This window comes from Arachis hypogaea, chromosome 1, assembly GCF_003086295.3.
Source record: "Arachis hypogaea cultivar Tifrunner chromosome 1, arahy.Tifrunner.gnm2.J5K5, whole genome shotgun sequence".
NCBI classification, from domain to species: domain Eukaryota; kingdom Viridiplantae; phylum Streptophyta; class Magnoliopsida; order Fabales; family Fabaceae; genus Arachis; species Arachis hypogaea.
The window spans coordinates 2,507,597-2,532,010 of NC_092036.1; the positions used below are offsets into that span (position 1 = coordinate 2,507,597).

A 24,414-nucleotide genomic window follows, 5' to 3' on the forward strand; every position below is an offset into this window, starting at 1 on the left:
AGTTGGTTAAGGTGGCAAATAAACTTTAGTAACTCAAGGTTGTTCATCTCCCTTTTATAACCCATCCTCCTTTAATGTCAAATCATAGAATTTCTCTTCATAACTATGGAAGCGTGATTAGTTATGAGAGTCAGGCACCAAGGAGCTCAATTCGGTCAACCATGAGGACCTCAATCACAGCAGGGTCGTGAGGGTGAAGTGATGGTGTGGTTGTGTTCTTGTTCTATGTTGGTTGTATAAACTCAACCCCTGATACTGATGTCTCAATTCCAATGTTATTTTGAGTCCATTTTCATTATCTTTCTTCTTTCCAATATGCTCCGACAAACTCAAGAATTTTTGCTAGAGTCAGCTTCCATGATTATTCCTATTCTAAAATATTTGCTCATGAATACCTTAAAGAGTAGAGAATTCTTCTTGGTCAATAATTTAATCTCTAACACTATTTTGCAAGCATTGCCTAACATTTTGATCTTTAAAACCCATTCTACCAATTAGTTTTGGTTTGTTTAGAATATTCTACCTTGTTTAGTAAATTTTTCTCTTGTTTAAATTTTTTTTTCCAACATTAAAATAAGATTTAGCATTAAGTTTTCGCTACTCACAACCTAAGAGCTTAATAAACTTTTTCACACTTATTTCATTTTAGAAAAAAAATTCTAAACAAAGCTCTACTCCACCTTTTTATGCGTTTTCTAGCCATGTCAACCATTACCTCAAAATCTATCGCTTCATCGACCTCAAAGGTCACCTTCACCATAACCTGTTATCACTATTTATCCCACTCAATTCACATGAATAATGTTGGGTAATCAATTTTTTTCAGTTAATATTAATTAACATTTTAAAAATGATTTTGCTTATTTTAAATTTTAGACCTAAAATCACAAATTTTTAGTACTATACCCTAAAACTTAAAATTGGTTAACATTAGATAACTAAAAGTTAATTTTCTATGCTTTCTCATCCATTATACCATCATTGTCACCACACTCATGTCAAATCTTCTTACATTCACCTTAACCACATCTTAGATTCCTTCCATATATATATATATATATATATGAGATTACACAAGCTTATTCATCAAGTTCTGCATAGCACTTTCATAAATTCAAAATCTTCATGTTAAATTGCTTATGTTGATAAGAAACCAAAGAATTTACTATTAAAGTTGATGAATTTAGACAAAAGAATAAGTTCAGATAAATGTTATCAGAGAAAATCTAAGAGAGAATTAACAGATTGATGGATATTCTGTAAGCTCATAGAAAATTTTGTACTCAAATTAAAGTTATAACTCGATCTATACAATAAATCCTGTGATTTATATTACAGAAAATTTTGTACTCAATTTTGTAAGTAGATTTAATCGTGATCACTGTTTAGTTTGAGAAGACTTGAAAAAATAATATATCTAAAGTTCTTAAATCTTTGTGATATGAGTTATTGGCTAGCCTGAAAAGGTTTTAGAAAATAATATCTAAATCTCTCATATTATTGGCTCTAAGTTGTAGTAGCTTGAGAAGGTTAGTATAAATACTCTCTTAACTCATCACTTTACTTTTGAATAAAGTTTTATATTTAGGTTTAATTACACTGTTGGTCCTTATAATTTCGTAAAATTTTTAATTAGGTCTCTATTTTTTTTCTTTTTAATTGGATTCCTGTACCATTTTTCTTTTCAATTAGATCCTTCTTGACAGTAATTGGTTTAACTTTATAGGGATCCAATTTAAAAAAAAAAAATTGGTATAGAGACCCAAATAAAAAGAAAAAAAAAGTATAGAGACCTAATTAAAAGTTTTGCGAAACTATAGAGACCAATAGAGTAATTAAACATTATATTCATTTTAACTCGATATCTGTTTATCTACAAGCACTTAAAGTTTTTCAAAATTCAATTCTAACATATAATTCCTGCTACTCGTAAGCCAAAATCTTGATAAGCCTTTTTTAGATTTGTTTTTATTTTAGAAAAATATGTTTAAATACATTTCAACTCCTTTTTTCGTAAATCTTTGAGCTATTTTTGTTCCGTCTAAATTTATGATTTGATATGAAGTGTGCTCCATTGCTGCTATGAATTGATCAAAGAATCAAGCATTAACAACTCGATGTTGCACAAATCCACAAATTAAGCTCGAATTCACAAAATCCTTCTAAAAAGAACAGAGAAAAATCCATTTTTTGGTGCACAAACTTGTTGATTACACCATAATAAAAAATTTTCTGAACAACACACTTGAGCACATAGTTAATACTTTTCAATAAAATTTTAATTTTCTATTTAATCTCTATTGATCTTCAAAATCTCTATCTGTTGTTAAGCTAGGGGTTTTGGAGTTAACAATTAGTTCTACTTAATTTGTTCATAATTGTGCCTCTTGATACTTCATGAGGCTGATTTTTCTTTATATGAAAAAAATTTTGGTGGTTTTTTTGGAAATGGGATTATTTAGTGTAATTACAGATGATAAATTTTGTAGGTGTGAAGTCAACACGTGGGAAGCGTGTTGCAATACGTGGGGGCGTGCTGGATACGTAGCAGCATCCTAGCCAACACGTGAGAGACGTGTTGGACACGTGGCAACATATTGACCAACACGTGGGGACGTGTTGCAATACGTAAAAGGCGTGCTAAATGATTTCCACAATACTGTAATACACTTCAAATATCAATATTCAACCAAAATACCATTCTTACTTCCATATTAAAAATAATTTCTGACTTCATGACTCCATATAATGTTTTTCAAGTTCACATTATATTTGTACTTGTTCTTTATTGAAAACCTAGTTTCATGCAATGAATTTTTGAAATTTTGTCTTTAGATGCTGTTTAATTTATACATATGTGATTAAAGTTTTCTTATCCAAAATTATAAGACATACATCCAAATAGTTCCCATTTGATACTAAAGCACAATACCATTGACGAAAAACAATAATTACTAAGTTTATGTATATAAATAATATATAATCAACCTGGGTAACTTTATATCTAATGAAATTATTTTTTGAACCAATATACATATAGCAGATGGAAAATTAAAGTTTGCACTATTTATTATATGAATAATACTACTTGTGCATCTTCATCTCACGAAATGTATAAGGATGTTCTCCACCCAAAGAAGCTGAAAAAATAAAATAAAATAAAACAATTGAATTAGTAGTAACTCATAGTTCACACGCATTCATAATTTTGATCAAGATTAACTTTTAAAGGGTATGAATACCACAGGCATGCTTGAAAGGTACATATATAAAATCTTTAATTTTAAAGAGTATGTTAGGGTTTTTATTTTTTGTATTGTACTACAAGTGTTTTTCAATAACGTGGAAACTTAGTGTATTTTTATTTTGTATGGATGCTACAAATCTGAAAATCAGATTTATGATTTTTATTTTTTATTTTTTAAAAAATTTACAAATCTGAGGGTCGAATTTGTATTCCAACACTAAAATTTTTTTTGAACAAGCATGGGATCCTTCAATTTGATTTTTTTTTATTTTTTATCCAAAATCGACCCTCAATTTTTTACCCCGTCCAAAACCGATATTTAGTTTTTTTTTTTTTATCTCTACCCAAAATTTGACCTTCACTTTTCTACTCCTACCTAAATCTAGATTTGTAGTTTCTAATTAAAAAAAAAAATCTCCATATCCATAAAAACACATTAACTTTCCATAACTATGCATAACACACTCCTTTAATCTACTACCAAAAAAATTAATCGAGTATGTTATCCATAATTATATTGACATTGTGGAATTGGTTGCAGTTTTTACATTTTTTTTCTCTTTTTCATTTTTCTTTTGTGTTTTTTGGAAAGTAGAAATAAATGTGTTTTAACTTATTTCTCAAAACAAAGAACAAGTGTTATTAAAAATACATAATCAACTTATGATATAACTTTCATTATGAAAAATATTGGATTCACCTAGTTCTCATATTACTTTATAGTGTAAAGTTATTGCATACCTTATAGATAAACATATAAAAGGCTTGGGAGGCATCTTTGCTCTTTAAATCAACAGAATTAGCACGAAACCATAAAATTATAGCCATGATTCCATGAGCTAAGACCTAACAAATTGAATGATATATACAATAAAATCAAAACTTTATTACAATAATGAAGTAAGCTTGCTTTCACTTGACATTAATAAAGTTCTCTATGGAGGTGCATATAAAATTGGTTCCTAAATTAGTATCTTAAACTCCTAATTTCGTAGCGTGTTAAACGAATCGATGAAAATGTAAGGTAAAAAATATTTCAAGACCTCAAGTTAATATTTTAATACTATCCTTCTAGTAAATAAAAGATAGAGAAAAACTCAAAACAGTCCTTGACAATTATTTCAAAAGACAATGAAGTCCTTGACAAAAAAAAAATACCAATTCGATCCCTAAGCTTTACTTTTATGGGACTTATTAGTTTATGTGCCAAAAAAAATATCAGTCCCAAAAAAAAGATCAGGGGTCGAATTGGATGAATTTTTTTTTTTGGCACAGGGACTAATCAGCCCCAAAAAAAAGATCAGAGGTCGAATTGGATTTTTTTTTTCTTGGAGCCTCATTGTCCTTTCCAGATAATTGTCAGAAGTCGGGTAGGGTATTCACTCTAAAAGATATAACTCAAACATGTTTTATAGATTTTGGAATTATACTAACAAGCAATATTGAAGTTTTATTATTTAATTAATTGAAACAATTAGGGAATTGAGGAATTCCACTAGAGCTAACATAAAGTAATTTATCTTTGTATGATTCTGGTGAAAGTCCTAATGCCGCTAGAAAGTTCTTATGATAATCGTAATTTGCCGGAATTTCGGAATCCAAGAATGATTCTTTCTTTGCTAATTGACAACAATGTGGTAGCGCCGGAGGCGTGGGTTTCATTCTTCATCGGAGGGAAGGGAACCGAGACGAGTGACGAAGGGGAAGGAAAAAGGGAAATTGCTAGGGATGTGCGGTTTGAGAATTAGGGAAGAAGATGAGAAACAAAAAAAAAAGATTAGGGGTTTTTAGAAAATTAAATTTGGGGAGTTTTTAAATTTATAAATATTAAAAGTGGGTATTTTTTATAATTATGATAATTGTTGACTGAGACGACACTCCTAAATCTTAATTTTAGGTAATTGATGGCGAGTGACTTTTGTTAAAGAGGTAAATATCAAATCAGTATCCGAAAGATTTTGGTGTTGACAAAATAATACCTGACTTTTGTTATTAACAAAATAATCCTTAAATGATTTTAAAATTTGACAAGCGTATCCCGAAGCTCGTCGAAACACATTTCCGACGAGAAAGATGCTGAGGTGGCCACCGAAAAATTCAAGATGAAATTTTTAATTAATTAATTAACCAGTCCAACCTGAAAAATCTAAAATTTCCCTTTCTGAACCCTAATCCCCCCTTCCTTCCCCCTTTTGAACCCTAACCTCTCTCCTCTCCAACGTACTCTCTCATTCATGAGTTGCCATAAACCTGAAAATTCTCCTGAACCTTAATCAAACAAAAGATTCTCCCTCCCCATCACACTCTCACTTTTTCAACCATGAATTGTTTTAAATTTGTAGATTAATTTACAATTCAAAAAATTAATAACAATAAAACTCAAAGAAATACAAACAGATTCATATATAATAATCAAAATAAAATAAAATAAAATAAAACTCAACACAAAACACCACAAAAGTAAGAGGCAAATTTAGACCAGGCCAGAAGAATAAGAGACACAGGAGGCACGACTGGACGGAGCCAAGATAGAACACAGACAGAGGAGGTAGGGCAACGACTGGCAGTGAGCAACGAACAGCTACGAGCGGCGATTGGTGGTGAGGCAGCGAGCAGAGGTGACAGAACCAAGGCCGATGAGTAAGACGCTACTGTTATGTGTGTCTGTTGTTATGTTTGACCATAAGGAGGGAAGCGAGCCACTGCGAAGCACATACCTACGAGGTGACATTGAGGAGACAACAGCGAAGGTGCAGGGATAACGGAGAGTGGGTTTAGGCAAGGCGACAGCGGTGAAGGCGCACGGACGACGTGACGCCGACGGAAGAGACAGACGACACAGGAGTTGGCAGACGCAGAAGACCCGACGACGAGTTGGCGACCATGCGGTGACGGTGACAACAGCTCTGTGAGACTGAGAAGGTTGAGCTCTACTATTGTTTTGGAGAGAATGCGTTAAGAGTGTGAGAGAATGCATTGGGGAGGGGGGATTAGGGTTCAAAGGGGGAAGGGAGGGAGATTAAGGTTCAAAACGGGATTATATTCTGGATAATTAATTAATTAAAAATTCCATCTTGGATTTTTCGGTGGCCACCTCCGTATTCTTCTCATCGAAAATGTGCTCTGGTGAGTTTAGGGACACGCTTGTCAAATTTTAAAATCATTTAAGAACTATTTTGTCAATAACAAAAGTCAGGTACTATTTTGTCAGCGCCAAAATCTTTTAGGTACCAATTTGGTATTTACCTCTTTGTTAAATTTTAAAATCTTTTGGGATGGCTGGTGACTTTTGTCAAATTTTAAAATTTTTCGAAAATTAAGTACTATTTTGTCAATATCAAAATCTTTCAAGTATCGATATGATATTTACATCTATTTTTCTTAGAACTATTTCTTCAAATGGCTACTTATTATAATGTGTTTTAGAAAATGATTTTGTCCACAAAATCTATTTATTTATTTTTTATATTAGGGAAAAGAATATTCTTCCTACCAAGCGCTTCCATAAAAAAATAGTATTTTAATGACATATTAGATAAAATAGACAAAAGACTACTTTTGAAATTTATATATATTTAGTATTCTAATTGAAATATAAACGTTTAAGGAGATAATTTTAAAATTATTAAACTTTTAGTTATCCATAAAAATTTTAAACGCTAATAAATTTACTCACAAAAAAATAAAATTAAAATTGTAGTCATAAAAAATGAGTTTAACATGACAATTTTTCAAATCCTAAAATATTATCTAAAATCTTTAAATTACCTTTTTTTTTTATCTAACCTAATCCACTTTAATCCTTAACTCTTTAACACCACTAAAATTTTTTAGATCTCATCTACAACTGTCAATGCTACTTTCACCGCAATTCAGAAATTAGGTTAAAAAGAATAATTTAAAATTTTTAAATAATTTTTTAAAATTTAAATAGTTATTGTACAGAATCTATCTTTTATGGATATAACTTTAATTTTATTCTTCTATAAATAAATTTATCAATATTTAAAATTTTATGAATAAAAATAATAGTTTACACCCGAAATAAAATTATAAGTTGTACAAGTAATATAAATATAGCACGTTACCGTGAAAATTTTACTCCATAAGAAGGGAGATATTGCTCCCATGATAATGGCAATTCCATAAGCCATTTCAAGGAGTAAAACACATGTCCAGAATACCTAAAAAAATTAACAAGAAAGAGTTTAGAAATATGATAACATAACATATATAATCATGAGGTATTGCATACTCATAGGATGAGAAAATACCAGCTTTGGACCTAAGCGTACTGACAAAGTTTGTATACCCGCTGCTTTGTCTCCTTCAATGTCGGGTATGTCCTGTTTTATGCCAACAATATTGCTATATTAATTAGGAGAGAAAATTAAAGCAAAAGACCCATTAGTGCTAAAAGTATCTAAATTTTAAGGATTAAATTCTTTAATAACTCTTATAATTTTACTAAATTTATAATTGAGTTTTTATACTTTAAAATTAAAAATTTTAAATTAAATTTTTATATTGATTTTAAATTTGTAATCATATCTTTATCGTTCCAAAACATTTAACTTAATAAAATATATTGAGACGACATATTCACTAGTAGTGTGAGATAAATAAAAATATTTTTGTAATGTCTATTATTAAAAAAAATTTAATTACAAATTTAAAAATAATGTAAGTTAAAAGATTCAATTAAAAACTTTTAAAATACAGAGATAATCTAATTACAAATTTAAAAAAATAAGGACTAATAGAATAATTTAAACAATTTTAAACCTATACATAAAAATAAAGATTTCTTACCTTAGACAACATAATGACTGAATAGTAAAAGCTCATTACCAAAATGGTAAAGACTATTGATCTTGGAAATATAGTTGTCTTCTCGAGAACATAAGTCTAGAACAAAAAATTTCATTTGAATCCAAAAATACATTAGTCTTCTTTGAATACCAGTTTGCTACATTGAAAATTGAATTATGCAACAAATCTAGTATTGTTAACTCAAAAATGTTTATGCTTGTTGGTTCATTCCTTCCTTTTAATTCTCTCTAAGATGCTAGTTGCAAATATTTTTTTCAAGAATTTGACCAACATGAGTAAAATGTGAAAATGTGATTCTTTTAAATGCACATGCTAAAGCTAATGGGTGCACCCTCACTATCAATTATATGCCTCTAAATAGCATAATTATGTAAAGTAATACCTTCATATGAAGAAAAGGTGCAACATTATTTGCTATTAGCATAGTTGGTACAGCTGACAATAGTGTAGAAATTGTAGATTTCTTCCACCTTAACAGTGGCAACTGAAAGTTTTTAGATATAACATGGTTATAATATAAAACAATCATTAATGTATTCACCATAAAATTAATATTATATATATATATATATATTTTTGGATGCTCACGGTATCCCCCAACCCGACAGGCCAAGGACTAATCCGTTGCGTATTGGAGCTCCATTTAAGGGTCTGCCGCTGGCCAATGTGTTGCTGCATGCACAAGGCGGGATTCGAACCCCCGACACTTGCTTAAGCGGACGAGTGAGCTGACCACTCAACCAACCCAAGTTGGTTATTAATATTATATATATGAGAACATTAAAAAGTGTATGTGCGTTGAGCCAATACATTTAAATCCTCGTAACATAAATAAAAGTATACTTTTTGTTCTCAACGTTTTCGAAATTAGGGTTTTCACGGAGGGTGAAAAGTGAGTCTGATGATATTATATTCGATTCGATGGACAGAATGTAGATTGGATTAAATTTTTGGCTATATCTGATCTGATATGATCCATGTACAACCTTAAGTGAAATGGAAATGAATCTAAATGACCAAAAAAAAAGATTAGTGTTAGAGATCTAACCATAAAAAAATAATGTCCCCCTTTTCAAGTGGTGATGAAGATTTTATATGAACATGATCAATTGCGGAAGATGACAATCTACTTAAATTACAACATAAAGTCAAATAGATTTATCAGTGAATAGAAATACTCATCAAAGATTTATTAAAACAAGCTCCATTGTTTTTGAGACCGCCAAGTAAGGCACACCTAGGAATATAGGGGATGGTGGAAAGCACTCTTTTGGAAAGATATCTAGATTATGTCCTTATCCATTTGTTAGTGCCTTCCATGGTTATTTGATCTCGAGCCAACAAAATTCTTGCATTATTGACATGGGGTGATGAAATGAGTATGAGTAGGAATGACCTTTGGAGTAGAATTACCGAGAAATGTTAGAGGATATCAGAATTTATTATTTTTTATTATTATTTAATTATTAATTTAATTTTTTTAGTTTAATAATTCAATAATATATTTTATCTCATATTTTTAAATATTGATGGTTAACTGATTATCAAAAGGTGGATACTTAGGTGAAGTCGACTTCACGTGAAGTTGATATATAAGAGTCGTTAGGTGATTTGATTGATTTGACTAAATTTTCATCCAACAACTCTCAAGTATCAACTTCACGTGAAGTCGACTTCACTTGAATTTTCACCTTATTAAAAATAAGAAATTCTGATCACTCTCTAACATTTCTCTAGAATTATAATGAGAAGAAAGAGCAAGTTTAAGAGCTAATGAGTATTATCAATTCTAGGCGATAACTTTTGGGATAGAATATACGTTTTAATTTGTTGGGTATTTGACCCTAACAAAGAGTATTCAGTGAGCTACTTTTCTTTCTAGGTATATCCTATTAGCTTTAAGGAAGTAAAATATTTTTGGAATGGAGTGGCTCCATGAGTAAAAATGATTGCATATGTTTTGTTCATATTCAAAGGCTAAATACCAAAAAAAGACTTTGTAGACTACACACATAAGGTAATATAGAGATTTTAAAGTGATGGGATTTTACTTTTGTATGCATGAGACTCCATGGGCTGTGCTTAATGAATGGAAAGAGATAAGGTTGCTCGACTTGAAGAAAAAATTGTGGGTTACTTTATCATTGGGGAAAAGGACAAATTAGTTCCTGAGTTTTTAAATCGTGGACAAATCCATCTCTGAAGATCTAAAAATACTAAAACACCCTTTACTATTCAAAACGTGTGACGGATCGATTCTTCCATACAAAATGCTCTCCCAGACGTAACGGAGAGGGGTGATCTGTCGCTTAGGTGGCGTGTGTTGGGTCTAGGTGTCAAGACGGGACCGTTGAGGAAGCTTGGTGTGGCCGTTTAGAAAAAATTTTGGACAAATAGGTCCTTATGATTCAAAACGGCAACGTTTTGAGAATGTTGGCTGAAGTCCTTGAGTTTCGTCATAATTCCAAAGAAGCCCATATGAATCACAAATAATTACCTGATGTCCTAGAACTCATATGTATGATCTTTTTCCCTTCAAAAAAACTGATTGATCTTCTTCCCTTCGTCGTCTTCGTGTAACGTTGCGCCAGTGAAGCTTCGTTAGTGGAGTTGTGGGTGTCATCTATAGTGGTAAATACCCTTATTGCAAAACTGAATGTGACTGTTACTTTTGAACGTTATCTGTTGTGCATGTCGCAGGTTGGGGTTTAGGTGTAATGTAGTGTTGGGAGGGACATGAAGATGTGTTGTGTGTGGTTTATGGCTTAGGTAGTTGTGTATTTGCTAATGCTTAGTGGTAATTGTTGAGTCAAACAATGATGCAGATGGTAGATATTTTCGTGATTCCTGTTTTCCATCATGGGGCTACTTTCAAAGGACTCCAACTGGTGAGTTAGTGTATCTCGATGGTAAGGTTGAGAGGTTCCCCCCTCCCATGGACTTGGATTTTGTAAATTTCGGTGATTTGATAACACTGCTCAAAGGACTGGGATATCAATCATACAAGGAGGCATACTGGTATGATCCAAAGAGCAAGGATATAGAGTCAGGGTTGCATGTTCTGAGGGGAGATGCATGCATCAACCAGATGCGCCAAGCAAAGATGACAAACAAAGATACTGATGAGTTCTATATATTTTTCGATCATCCTATTGATGACCCAGAGCCTGTAGATTGTGCTGGTAAGGAAAATATTGAGGTAGAGGAAGATGATGTTCGTGTCGAGGTGGATGAATTGGGTGAGTCGTCGACGGAGCACGATAGTTATTAGAGCGCAGAGGATGAGCCGTATGAACCTCCACCTCCCGGTACTGAAAGTAACAGTGATAGTGGGGAAAATGTTGTCAATGGGTCTGTGTCTGGCAGAGGGAAGAGGAAACAAGTGTCTCATTCCTCTAAGAGAACCCATCAGCCAAGTAAGCAACCCAAGAAGCAAGCACGACGTGTGTCTCAAAGAACAAGGTTTGCTGCAAGAAAGAAAGGGCCTGCCCATGAGCCCGAGAAAGGTGGGCCTGGTGGACAGCCCAGTGGAGATACGTCTACAGGGAAGCCCAATAGATCTAGGCCTGCAACAGAGCCCAATAGGGCTAGAGGACCAAGGCCAGCACTGGTAGACTACATGAGTGATGTAGACACGGATGGTGATGATATTGTATGGAAGTATGAATCTGAAGAGCTCCATACACCCGTTTCTTCTGGGATGAGGGAAAGAAACATCAGTGGCCTGAGTTCAATGACCAATATAGTTTCGGAAAGGGAAGATTTGAGCTTGGAACAAGGTTTGCAACAATTGAGAGGTTCAAAGAAGTGGTAAAGGATACCTTCATTGCTGAAGGCCGGGAGTTGGTTTGGATCAAGAATGACAGGAAAAGAGTCAGGGTTGGGTGCAAGAACGAAGAGTGTGCTTGGATTGCCCACTTGTCTTACAATCAGCAACTACAATGCTTCCAAGTCAAGACGTATAGAAACGAGCACATTTGTGCAAGGGACCTTGAAAGCAACGCTGCTGATCAACACCGGATCAGTAAAAAGGTGGAGAAGAGGATGGAAACACACCCGATATGACAACTCATGAAGCTATTGATTTTCTAAGAGAGGAATTTGACTTTACTGCACACACAAAGATGGTGTATAGAGCTGTGAAGGAGGCAAGGGAGAGGATGATGGGTAACGAAAGGCAACAGTACAAAAAAATTGAGGGATTACTTATTAGAGATACATAGAAGTAACCCTGGGTCTTCTGCATTACTAGACCTGATTCCTCAGCCTCAAGCAACCCCTATGTTTGACAAGTTGTATGTTTGTTTTGAGGCATGCAAGCAGGGATTCAAGAGTGGCTGTAGACCATTGATCCACTTAGATGGAGCATTTCTTAAAACATACCATAGGGGACAACTACTTTCTGCTATTGCACAGGATGCTAACAACCAGTTCTACGTGGTTGCATATGCAGTTGCAAGATCAGAGAACAAAGAATCTTGGAAGTGGTTCCTAACATGCTTACAGTAGGATATTGGTGATGTAGCCAACCACGGTTGGAATTTTATATCGGATCAACAAAAGGTTAGTTTCCTTTTTGTCATTCCCTGTTTGTTGTCTCAGTCATTTACTGGATTATATATTGATGTAAACATGGCTTGATGCCTTCATTGTTGCTAGGGACTGCTACCTGCACTGAAAGAGGTAATGCCTGGTGCACATGTCAAAAACTGCGTCATGCATATGTGGAAGAATTTCGTAAACCAATTCAAGGATCTGTATATAAGAGAAATAGTCTGGGACTATGCTAGATGCACCACCATCTCAGAGTTCAAGACAACCATGGAAAGACTGAAAGTAGTGAACAAAGATGCTTGGGCCTACCTTATGAAATTTGAACCTGCTACCTGAGTTAGAGCATACTTTAGCCATGGTCCCAAAGTCGACAACCTAACAAACAATATATGCGAGTTGTTTAACGCAAAGGTGGTGAAATACAGATGCAAGCCCATACTTACAATGTGCGAGGAATTACGGTGCTATGTGATGCGACGAATGGTTCAACACAAGAAACTTCGGGGGACTCATGAAGGGAAACTGGTACCAGTGCAAGAGAAAAGGCTACATAGGCTTATCAAACCAAGCAACAAATGGACATCGGAGTGGATTGGTGATAACGAGCGCAAACGGTTTGAAGTCACTTACAAGGGATCCAAAGTTGATGTGGATCTGATCAAACACAGCTGCTCGTGTAACAAATGGCAACTCACTGGTCAATCAGGTTCCTGAATTTCAATTTTAACATGCTGTGCATTTTTTTTAATTTTACCATGCTGTGAATTCATAGTTGATGTGAGTTTCAATTTTAATCATAGATGATGTTAACCATGCTGTGAATTTGGACATGCTTGGTGTGAATCTAATTAACATGCTGTGAATCTGTTGATGTTAACTATGCTGTGAATTTCGAGATATTAGTCATGCTGTGAATTTATGTTAAGCCTTGATATTTTAATCATGTTTATGCAATTCTGTTGTTGTGAAACTGCTGTCATGCTGTGAAGGAATGCCGTGCATTCATGCTATAACAGCAATAAAAAAACGGCATGATACTCCCGATGATTATGTCCATCCATGGCTATGTATGGAGTCCATTAGAAAGACATACGAGCACTTCATCTAGCCAGTAACGAGTGAGGAATACTGGACAAGGTCTGAGTTTACTAAGCTTGCTCCACCTGTGTTAAAAAGGCCAATTGGACGTCCCAAGGTGCATAACAGACAGAAAGACCCAGTTGAGGCTGTTATTGATGGTGACAAGTTGAAGAGGAGTTTCTATGTCACATGTAACAAGTATGGTGAGAGGGGACACAACTACAAGATGTACAAAGGGGCCCCATCCAACCCAAACTGGAAGCCAAAGACCAAAAAACCAAGAACAAAGGCCAAGGATTCTCAATCACTTGTGGTTCTACCTTTGTCGCAGTCAGCCCCCGAGGAAGAGGTAGCCTTTATTTTATCAGAGGTTGTCCCCCCGATAATAAATTCAAGGATTTAAGTGTCTATTTAAGTATTTTTAGATCTTCAGGGATGGATTTGTCCACGATTTAAAAGCTCAAGGACTAATTTGTCCTTTTTCCTTACCATTGTTTGGAATATTTGAAAACTAAGAAATAGAATAGTTTTATGGGATATAAACCAAAATGAATACTTAAAACGGTAAACATAAAGTTAAGTCTTGAATGATAGGTTAAAAGCATAGGTGAAAAATTTTCTTTTTTCTGATAACATGATGATGATCTCAAAACTTTCACATATGTCGAGCTTGGTTAAGACATGAGTATCACTACAAGAAATACAATGACCAAAATATTAGCAACTATTTAAATCGGTCGTTATTTTCATAACTTCTTGTAGTGTTTGGAAGATAGAGAAACTAAGTAATATACATCTATTGGTCCAAATTTAGAGTAAATACTCAACCTGCTCTTGACAATTACTTCGAAAGGACTACGAGGCTCCTAAACAAAAAAAATACTCAACCCCGTCCCTGAACTTTATTTTTATGGGATTGATTAGCCCCTGTGCAAAAAAAAAAACTGATACAGGGGCTAATCAGTCTCATAAAACTAAAGCTCAGGGGCCGGATTAGGTATTTTTTTTTTGTTAAGGACCTCGTTGTCTTTCGAAGTAATTGTCAAGGGCCGTTTAGGATTTTTCTCCCAAATTTATGACTGGTTGCTATTCGACATTCCTAATGCAATGCCAAAGAGATGTTTGATAGTACCGTATGGACATTGATTTGAGATTAGTATTGACCTAAATGGAGGTAAGCCATATAAATGAGGAAAATTGGTAGAGATGCTCATAGTTTGATTGGTTGTTTAAGATGTTAGTGCTCTTCTTGATATTTGTTGATTTATCATGTATGAGATTATGTGCATGCACTGTGTAGTTTGTTTTGGCTTGTATGAGGTTATGTTGAATGTGTTGTTCTATGCTTATTAGACTATGTTGTAAGGTTGTATGAATCATGTTCATTTGAATTTGGGCTTGATAATCACTTAATTATTGGGAAAAAAAAGCTTTTGACTATAACTTGGAGTAGAATATACTTTTGTATAGAGTTCGAGTGAGTATCTTTAATTTAGAAAGGTATATTTTGTTAACTGTAACGTTTTTTACATGGCAAGCTAAGCATGGCAATTTTTTTTCTAGCGGGATGGGTACTCGTGTGGATTTTACCTGCCGGAGGACGAATCTGGGGCAATTTTTCACCCGTAGGGGGCGAAGACAGAAACCTACAAAATAATGGAGCGGGTTAGGGAGCGAGGTCTCTACCTCACGAGAACCCGTTGAATACCCGTATATAAGAATTGACAAAAATTTTCTTATTATATATATTAGTTTGAAAAACCCTAACTTTAACCCTTCTCTTTTCTGTGTCGTCATCACTCATCATTGCCTCTCCTTCTTTCATATTCTCTCCCTCTCATCGTCATTCGCCACCCTCCTCTGCTCTCATCGTCATTCGCCACCCTCGTCCCCTCTTACTGCTTCCACCTCTCACTCTCAAGGTCATCGCAGAAGGCAGAACCTTTGTCGCTATAGGTCCTTCTCCTTCTCCGTTTTCTTCTCTTTGCCACCCTCCTCCACTTTCATTGCCATCCGGCACCCTCGTCTCTTCTCACTGCTTCCACTTCTCACTCTCAAGGTCATTGCAAAAGGTAGAACCGTCGTGCACCTGAGGACACCGTCACCGCAAAAGGCAGAATCGTCATTGCTCGAGGAGAACCGTCGTCGCTGGAGGCAAAATCATCATGACAGAGGCAGAAGCATCGCCATATTTATTTTCGGTAGAGTCAGAAGCGTTGCCGTATTCATCGTGTCACCATCCAACAAGATCATCAAAAGCAGAATCGTTTCGTTGCAGTCTGGTCTCCAATACCGCCTCTAGCAAGATCGTTCTTCGCCGTTGACCGTTCCGATAAGTCAGCTTCAATGGTTTCTATGATTTTTATTTACCTTGAAATATTTGTTGTTTCTTTCATTAACTATCTTGTAATTTATGTTATTTTCTTTGAATTTCATACAATTATCTTATGATTGTGCTTCATATATATGTGTCTTTGTTTTTTTTAATCATGCACAAGGCTAAAGGAAATTGGAATTGAATTTTTGAAATTTTTGGTTATGTTTTGAGGATTTGCTGCAGGGGATAACTGAATATTTGATATATAAAATTTTGAATGTTTAAAATGTTTGGTTATGTTTTGAAATTGTACTAAAGTTGTTTTAACTTTTGATTGTTTTCTTCTTTTTCATGTAGGATTTAAACAAATCAAAATATACACTGACTAGTCACTACCATTACATGATAAAATTAAAGAAGGCTTAAGATTTATGTTTTTAGAATGTGATGTAAATGTTTAATATTTGAATATATTTGGTTGTTTTATTAATATGTTTGGTACTTGAATGGAGATAATATTTATTGGTAGTTACTATTTAAGTCTTTGAAAATTATATAAATTATGTTTGTAATGATAATTAGAATTATCTTTCTTTTTTTTTCAATTTTTTTCTTTTTTCTGATTTTTTTTAAATTCACAGATATTTAGGTCTTCGGTAGATACAAGATCCTTGTTACTCGTGGCGAAAATGGGGCAAGGACAAGGGATGGATTATGGTGGCAGGGGCGAGAGTTGGGGGATGGATTTGTCCCTATTCTCATAGAAATTCGTTGCCATTCCTAATAAGGACTAAATTACAAAATTTAAAATAGTATAAATGCCTTATTGAAAGCTTTTAAACTATAAAAATTTAATTATAGATTGATAAAATTTTAGAAACTAACCCGAATAAATTAACTTAAAATTAATGAATTTACTGTGAAAGAATATTTTTATTGTAGACCAAGATAATGAAGGTTAGACTTTAGTTTCTCTTTTCCTCTCTAGAGAGATAAAAATCATTAATTATGATTTTGATGGATAGAAATAGAAAATTACAATTTGCTATTTATGAATATAAAAATACTAGTTATGATTGTATCTATAAATTATTTAAAAGTGTATCACATATTTTTGTAAATTATGTCTCAGCCCATTTTAAAGGACATCACCGTATTTAGGGATGGCAAAACTTCCCGAGATGCGGAAATCCCTGTGGAAACTGTCTCGAATGTGGAGAATTTTTTTCGCGGAGATGGGGACGCGGGACAAAATTTTTTCGAGGCAGACACGGAGACCTGAGCTGGAATCCCTGTCCCGTCCCTACTAATCCCCGAAATTCATAAATTTACTTAATTGTCATTAATAGTTTATTTCTCATATATATTTTTTAGTCGTCCATACTCCATTCAACCTCTCTGCAACCACCCCTTCGCCACTCTCTCGTCTCACTGTTCTATCACCCTCACTGCGTCGTTCTCTATATTCGTGGCATTCCTTTCCACAACTCTATCGTCTGACCATTCTTCTCTCTGCTGCCACGTTCCTCACCTCATCCACTGCTCTGTGCTCTGACTCGTTGTGGCATCCCCCACTATGCTATTTTGAAAGAAGTCACCATCTTGTCATTTAGATTTTTTATATAAAATTTTGCTGTTTTTGTATAGAATAAATACTTTCAGCTCTATTCCTATAAAAATTAATAATTAGTCAGAACTATCAGAAAGATAGAGAATGGAATTCCTGAAACTTTGCAAAAAATGGGAATAGGAAACAATATTCTTCCATAACAAAAAATAAAGACAAAAATAGAGAACAAATTTAAAAGCAAGGATGGAGAGCAGAGAGAAATCCTCCGTCCCTGTCCTATCCCGTTGACATCCCTAACCGTATCATCACCCATATAAGAAGAAAAATCATTGTTAGTACATGTCAAATGTTTACATAGCACCTTCAACAATATGTATAGCTATGTATAGTCTTGTTGTCATGTGAGAATAATTTAATAATAATTTAAAACAAAATTTTATTTAGATCAATATAATAAACTTACATTAATTGAATAACTTGTGTTTGCCACAAAATACGTAATGAGACACCATAGTAATGGCTTTGATTTTGCTATCCACCCAAGTCCAAAACTCTGAAGAAACAAAGGGGAAAACATATATAAAGGATAAGTGACATTTTCTATATATTTGTTAACAACAATAATTATCTTTAAATATCTCTTGTTTCTCATATCACAAAATAAATAATGCTATATCATCAATAAAATTTATTATTTTTATCAATATTTTTCCACCTCTAATAAATACTAAAAACTAAATTTTAAAATTTAAATTCTAAATCTAAAAATTAAAATTTTAAATCCTAAATTCTAATGGTATAAAAATAACAAAAAATATTGGCCCTTCGTCCACAAAATTGCTTTAGCAGTTTTTATATTTACAAATTGGTTGTTGTATATACTACCTTAAAATTAGAATGAAGATATTTTTGCCAAATTAAAAATATTGTAAACTTTATTAGATTTGAATATTAACGGAAATGAAGAAGACTATTTTTTTTATTGGTATTTACAGTATCTTTCAATTTAATAGGATAAAAATTAATTCGTTGTTGATCTAAATTTTATTTAAAATATAAAAAAGACTATAAATTATAAAAAATAGGTCTTTTTAGACCTTAGACCCCTTTCCTAATTAAAAAAAAACTACCATTATATGAAGAAACAAATGTTTAAAAAAAAAAAGAAAAAAAAAGAGAGAGAAACAACTAGCTAATATAAGGACTAATACTTTAACGGTGCTGTAACAAACAAAATATTATTTGTATACTAAAATTAGTCACTAATATATTTATGTATAAATATATATATAGTCTAATTTATTTTTAATGTGCATTTATATTTTAATATCAACAATGCTAGGGAACTAACTTTATATAAGCCAAGAATCAGCCAACTGGTAAACTAGAGGCACCGGTGACTTTAACCGGATGTTGCTACTGATAGGCAGACGGATGTTTCTTTTTCTTGTAAATTGGATGGTTTTGGATATGATTTATATGTTTCATGTGTTACGCATTAATAAAACATAATTAATTATATGGAACCAACTAATTAATGATCAAAGCATCTGTTCCGTGATTCTCTCCTATCACTAGCATATCTTCTCTCATGTTTTGAACGTAGTCAACAATAATTTAAAAAATAAATTATTAAAACTAATTATAATTAATTATGTTGTTCCATTCTTGGCTGATTATTAGTTGGTTCCATATATTTTTTTATAATATATATTTTATACTAATAACTAATTTTAGTATACACATAATATAATCATGTAACAAATAATTTATCAACTGCATATGTAACTAAAAAAGAAATAGAAATTATATTGCCACATTCTAATGAAATTGAAATTGAATTTAGAAGACATGATATGCATCGATGTGCTGCTAATTAAAAGTAATAACTCAATTGTACCATAAATAAACTTGATATAGTGATAATGACTCCAGCTTTGTAGGAAATCTTTCCAGATGCCAAAGGACGATATGGCTTGTTAATCTACGATGATAATAATAATAATAATAATAATAATAATAATAATAATAATAATAATAATAAACATATAACATTAATATAGAAAAGTACCATAAACAAATTAAAGTAACTAATAAGCTAAATTGTGTATGTAAAAATAGTGTGACACATATATGTTCACTTATATGTGTTTAAACTTTAAATAAAAGTTGTCAACAGAAGGAAAAGATAAAGCATTGAAATAAAGTTTTTGGGTCTAAAATAAAATGTTTTTGGGTCTAAAATAAAATGTTTGCAACGTTAGGGACTAAATTAGGATTTAAACCAAACGTTGAGAACTAAAATAATATTTTATTTTATAGTTTTAAAAATTTTCCTTTACTAAATCAAGGTATTGGAATTAAATCTATGAATATAAATGATATTACAACAATTTATTAAAAATAAAAAATGTAAGTTAAATTAGAATAAAATGAATATCTTTAAATTTTGAAGAACTAGAAAGGAGGAGTTTAATTAGAAAATTAACAAAATTTTAATCATGTTATATGTATATAAAAAAATCAACTATTAAATCAGTTAAAACTATAAATAATAAAATATTTCTATTAAAATATTTCTATTAAAACAACCTTTGTGAAATCTAAAATTTCACAAGGCCAAGAAGTCCATACCTTATCTATTTGAAGATCAGCTAATTGATTTATGCCAACTGTATACCAATGCAAGAAGATCATAGGTATGATAAACTGAGAAAACAAAAGGTTAATAACACACTTCTGGAGTTATAATTAATAATCATATCTTCTAAGAGAAAAAAAAAAAAAAGAAAAAAACCCTTTCATCTTCTAGGATCACCGAAAAGAAAGAAAGTTAGAAAATATTACAAAATAATACATATCATTATTTTGGGATTGTTTTCAACATCTCCTATCAAGACTCGTAGAAGCGTTCCAATGAAAATACTGTATTCTAAGTAAAAAATATTAAAAAAAATAATTGAGAATCATAATTTATTTTCCTAATTATTCTCTTTAAAAAAAATCTTGAATTTCTTTTATCTTTTTTATGATTTGAAAAAATAACATATATGGTTGGGTTTTGCTCATTTAAATATTAAGAAGATAATTATAAAAATGCATCGAGATAGACTTCCAATTATTACTCTATGTGCATTATAAAATAGTAGCTGTTCATCGTTCAATTACTATATTTTAAAAGAATGACAAAAATTTTGTAAAGATATATTTATTAATAAAAAACATTTTAATATGTTGGATAAGAGAAATTTATATATTATTATAGATCATGTCTACAAACTTTCATGTGAATTTAAAAGCATTTGATATATATATATATAAATCAAGCTAGTGACCCTAATATAAAATTTAAAACATTTGATATACTATTTTAGACACCAAAATATGATAATATATATATATATATATATATATATATAAATATATATATGATTTAATTTATTTTTAATATGTATTTATATTTTAATATATATTTTATATTAATGACTAATTTTAGTGTACACTTAATGAAATCGTTTTTTTTTATCTCATGTAAAAGACGCTAAATGAAAAAGTGTCTTTAACTCAAGAGGCACCAAAACATTAGTTAATTGTACTATTTTCTGAGTTAAAAATGCTTTTTCGTTTAACACATTCTCTATAGGATAAAAAGAAATGTCAACATATGAGAAACAATATAGTATATAAATAAATAGTTTAAAAAATATAACAATTTAATAATAAGTTTGCAAAAGAGTGGCGAATTAATAAAAAAACCAATAGATTATTTCTCGTTGCAAGATGGCATTATTTATGCTGTAGGAAGGGTCAAGTGATTGGAGATTTTTTCTAGCTACTGTTCATACATAAAGCTGCATTTGTTTATAGAAACAGAATATTAAGATAAAAATACCTAAATATAAAATCGTATTTAATAGATAAGACATAAATAAAGATATTGTGTCGAGAGACATGTGTCTTCCTTGACAAAAAAAGTCAGAAAAATACTAACAAAAGACACAACTTATTTTTTATTTTATTATTTTTGTTAATTTTTTATAATTATATTTTTTTATTATTATATTTTTCTTTTCAAATTTTTTGAATAAAAAAAATAAATTAAATTTTTATAATTTATTTTTCTTGTCTCAAAAATAAAAGCAGCCTAAGATCCTAAACATATATAAATCTAATTTGTAAAGAATTGTGAATATAGAAGGATGAGGCTGACCTTGAATAAACCAAGAAAAAACTTTGGAGATATATCTGATAAATTTTCCACTGCAAGGAGCGATGCCGAACATATGCTCATTAACTGACCGGACATAAATAAAGTTAGTTTATCCAGAAGACATAAAAATATTTCTTGTTTCTGTATTTTTTTTTAGAGGAAGTTGGGGTGTCTATTAGTTTCGGTTAACTCACAAATTCATGGATATTTTTCCCAATCCAATTAAAAAATTATGGGGTTGGTTGATTTTCAAAAATCATCAATCCATAATATGTGAGTTGATTTGTGAATTTATGGCCAGTTTGGTTAAACTTCTTAAATAAGTTCTTTTGAAAAATGAGCTTAAAATATAAAGATTTTTATTAATAATAACTTTTAAATAAGTTATTTTGAGTTTGGATAGTTATTATAAGATTAAAAGTCATTGTTTTAAAGTTGTGCATTAAATAAGAGTGATAAAATAGCTTTTGAAAATAGGAGAAGTCACATTTTTTAACTTCTTCAAAAGCTCTTAAATAACTTTTTGAAAAGTTAAAAATTTATCTAAAAAATTGTACCAAACACATTAATATAATTTTCTATAAGTCAAAAATTGAAAAAAGTAACTTTTTGATTTTCCCAAACGGACCCTTAATATTTTTAAACACAGAACTCACTCAACTATTTAAACCTGGATATATTAATAATTAATTAATATATATTAACAAGTGTATAGAAGCTTTGAAGGTTGATTGTGAACTAACCGCAGTAATTAAATAATAAAATATAGTAAACTTTTGGACAGTATGCAAGATATCTTTGGTAGACTTCCAACTGCTTTGTGTACGAGACGGTTCAGAAGTTGCTTTCATAAGAAAATTTCGTGTCTTGGGTTTATTATGAGGTGTGGATCCTCCATGAATGAATTTGTAAGAATGCAAGGATTGGAGTTTTCTGTTCTTGTGCCATAAAGCTCTTGCTGTTGCAACTGAACCTAAACAACCAACTCAATTTTATATTATGCATGTAACGAAAATTAGCATGCAGTTGTTTTTATGTAAAATTATTAAGTCGTACCAGTTGTGATGAAAAGAGATGATCGAGTAGAAGGAGGAAATGATGATGAGCCAAGAACAAGCCCGGAAGTGGAAGCCATTGGGAATCAACAAATTTTGAATCACTTGCAATCAATTAAGACATGAAAACTGTATGTTCATGACATGTAACGGTTTATATAGATACATAAAATAATGTATTTGCGTTTTTGTTTTGGAAATAATGTATTTACCTAATTTTTTTTTGGATGCCCACGGTATTCCCCAACTCGACAGGCCAAGGATTAATCCGTCGCGGATTGGAGCTCTATTTAAGGGTCTGTCGCTGGCCAAAGGGTTGCTGCATGCACAAGGCGGGATTTGAATTCCCGACACTTGCTTAAGCGGACGAGTGAGCTGACCACGCGACCAACCCAAGTTGGTTGCATTTACTTAATTTTGAGGGTAAAATAATTTATTTACGTTAATTACCTTATTAATAATAATAATAATAATAATAATAATAATAATAATAATAATAATAATAATAATAATAATAAGAGTCCTGTTAGGACTCTTATTATTATTATTGCTGTTCTGATCCAATAATCCTACCTCATGAGTGATTATAATATTAGTACAATAGTGATTATAATATTAGAGCCGTCTGTGACATCATTTTGATTATTGTTGTTGTTATTATTATCATTACAAAAAATATGCTCAAAATTAAATAATCGGTTTTATTGCATTATTGTCAGATATTATTTGACATTGTATGTGTAAATGAGAAATGAAAAGACAAAAAGAAAATAGTAACCTAAATACATTTGTAAATACTAAATTATTGTTAAAATATATTTATCTAAAAAAAAGTATTTTACTTTAAAAAAGAGAAAACTAAAGAACATTATTACTTAAAATAAAAAGGCTCACAAAAAACCATTAACTAAAAGAGAGTATAGTAATATAAAATGTAATTTTTATATTTAAATTAAGATACCTATCTTACTAACCTATTCATTTAATCTCTATCACTTATTAATGAATTAATTTTTTTTTCTAAAATTAAGAGTGAAACTTAAACTCGCAACTTCTTAAATAAATATTAAAAAATTATGTCATTTGATAGTTATAGTTTATTGGCACTTACTAATGAATTAATTAATATCGAATCAGGTTGTATTTGTATATACCTAGGTATTATTATTATTGTATATTTGTATATTAATATTAATTTTTGATTTCAATGTCAAAGTAGCAATGTCCTTTGTGGCGTTGGGAGCGAGGGGGTGGCCCAAAAAAAATTTAATAGTGAAAAAAATATAAAAATAAACTTTTAGTTTAATAATTATAGACATAATTTGAAACTAAAGCTAATTTATATTTATCAAGAATAAACTAGAATTATATATACAACATACATATATATATATATAATTTTATTTTATTTTTTAACAAATTAATTATTTGATAAAAAATATATTAATCTAGAATAATAACAAAATAATTTATAATTATTGTTCTCTTTTTATTTTCAACATAATTAAAAAAAATTTCTATGTATTCTTAAATAATTCTTTAACTATT

At 31.3% G+C, this 24,414-nt stretch overlaps 1 protein-coding gene across 1 annotated transcript; it reads right to left on the reverse strand.

Annotated features, from left to right (window-relative positions):
* Positions 1-2,911: 2,911 nt before the first annotated feature.
* Positions 2,912-23,007, reverse strand: LOC112790167 (naringenin 8-dimethylallyltransferase 1, chloroplastic). Its single transcript, XM_025832438.2, has 12 exons — positions 22,868-23,007; positions 22,555-22,784; positions 21,812-21,895; positions 20,236-20,310; positions 19,502-19,585; positions 18,065-18,154; positions 8,463-8,564; positions 8,060-8,155; positions 7,522-7,593; positions 7,336-7,431; positions 3,989-4,093; positions 2,912-3,140 (listed from the first exon to the last, which is right to left on the reverse strand). The coding sequence occupies exons 1-12, from the start codon at positions 22,944-22,946 to the stop codon at positions 3,099-3,101; spliced, it is 1,155 nt and encodes a 384-aa protein (XP_025688223.1). The 5' UTR covers positions 22,947-23,007; the 3' UTR covers positions 2,912-3,098.
* Between the last annotated feature and the right edge of the window lie 1,407 nt (positions 23,008-24,414).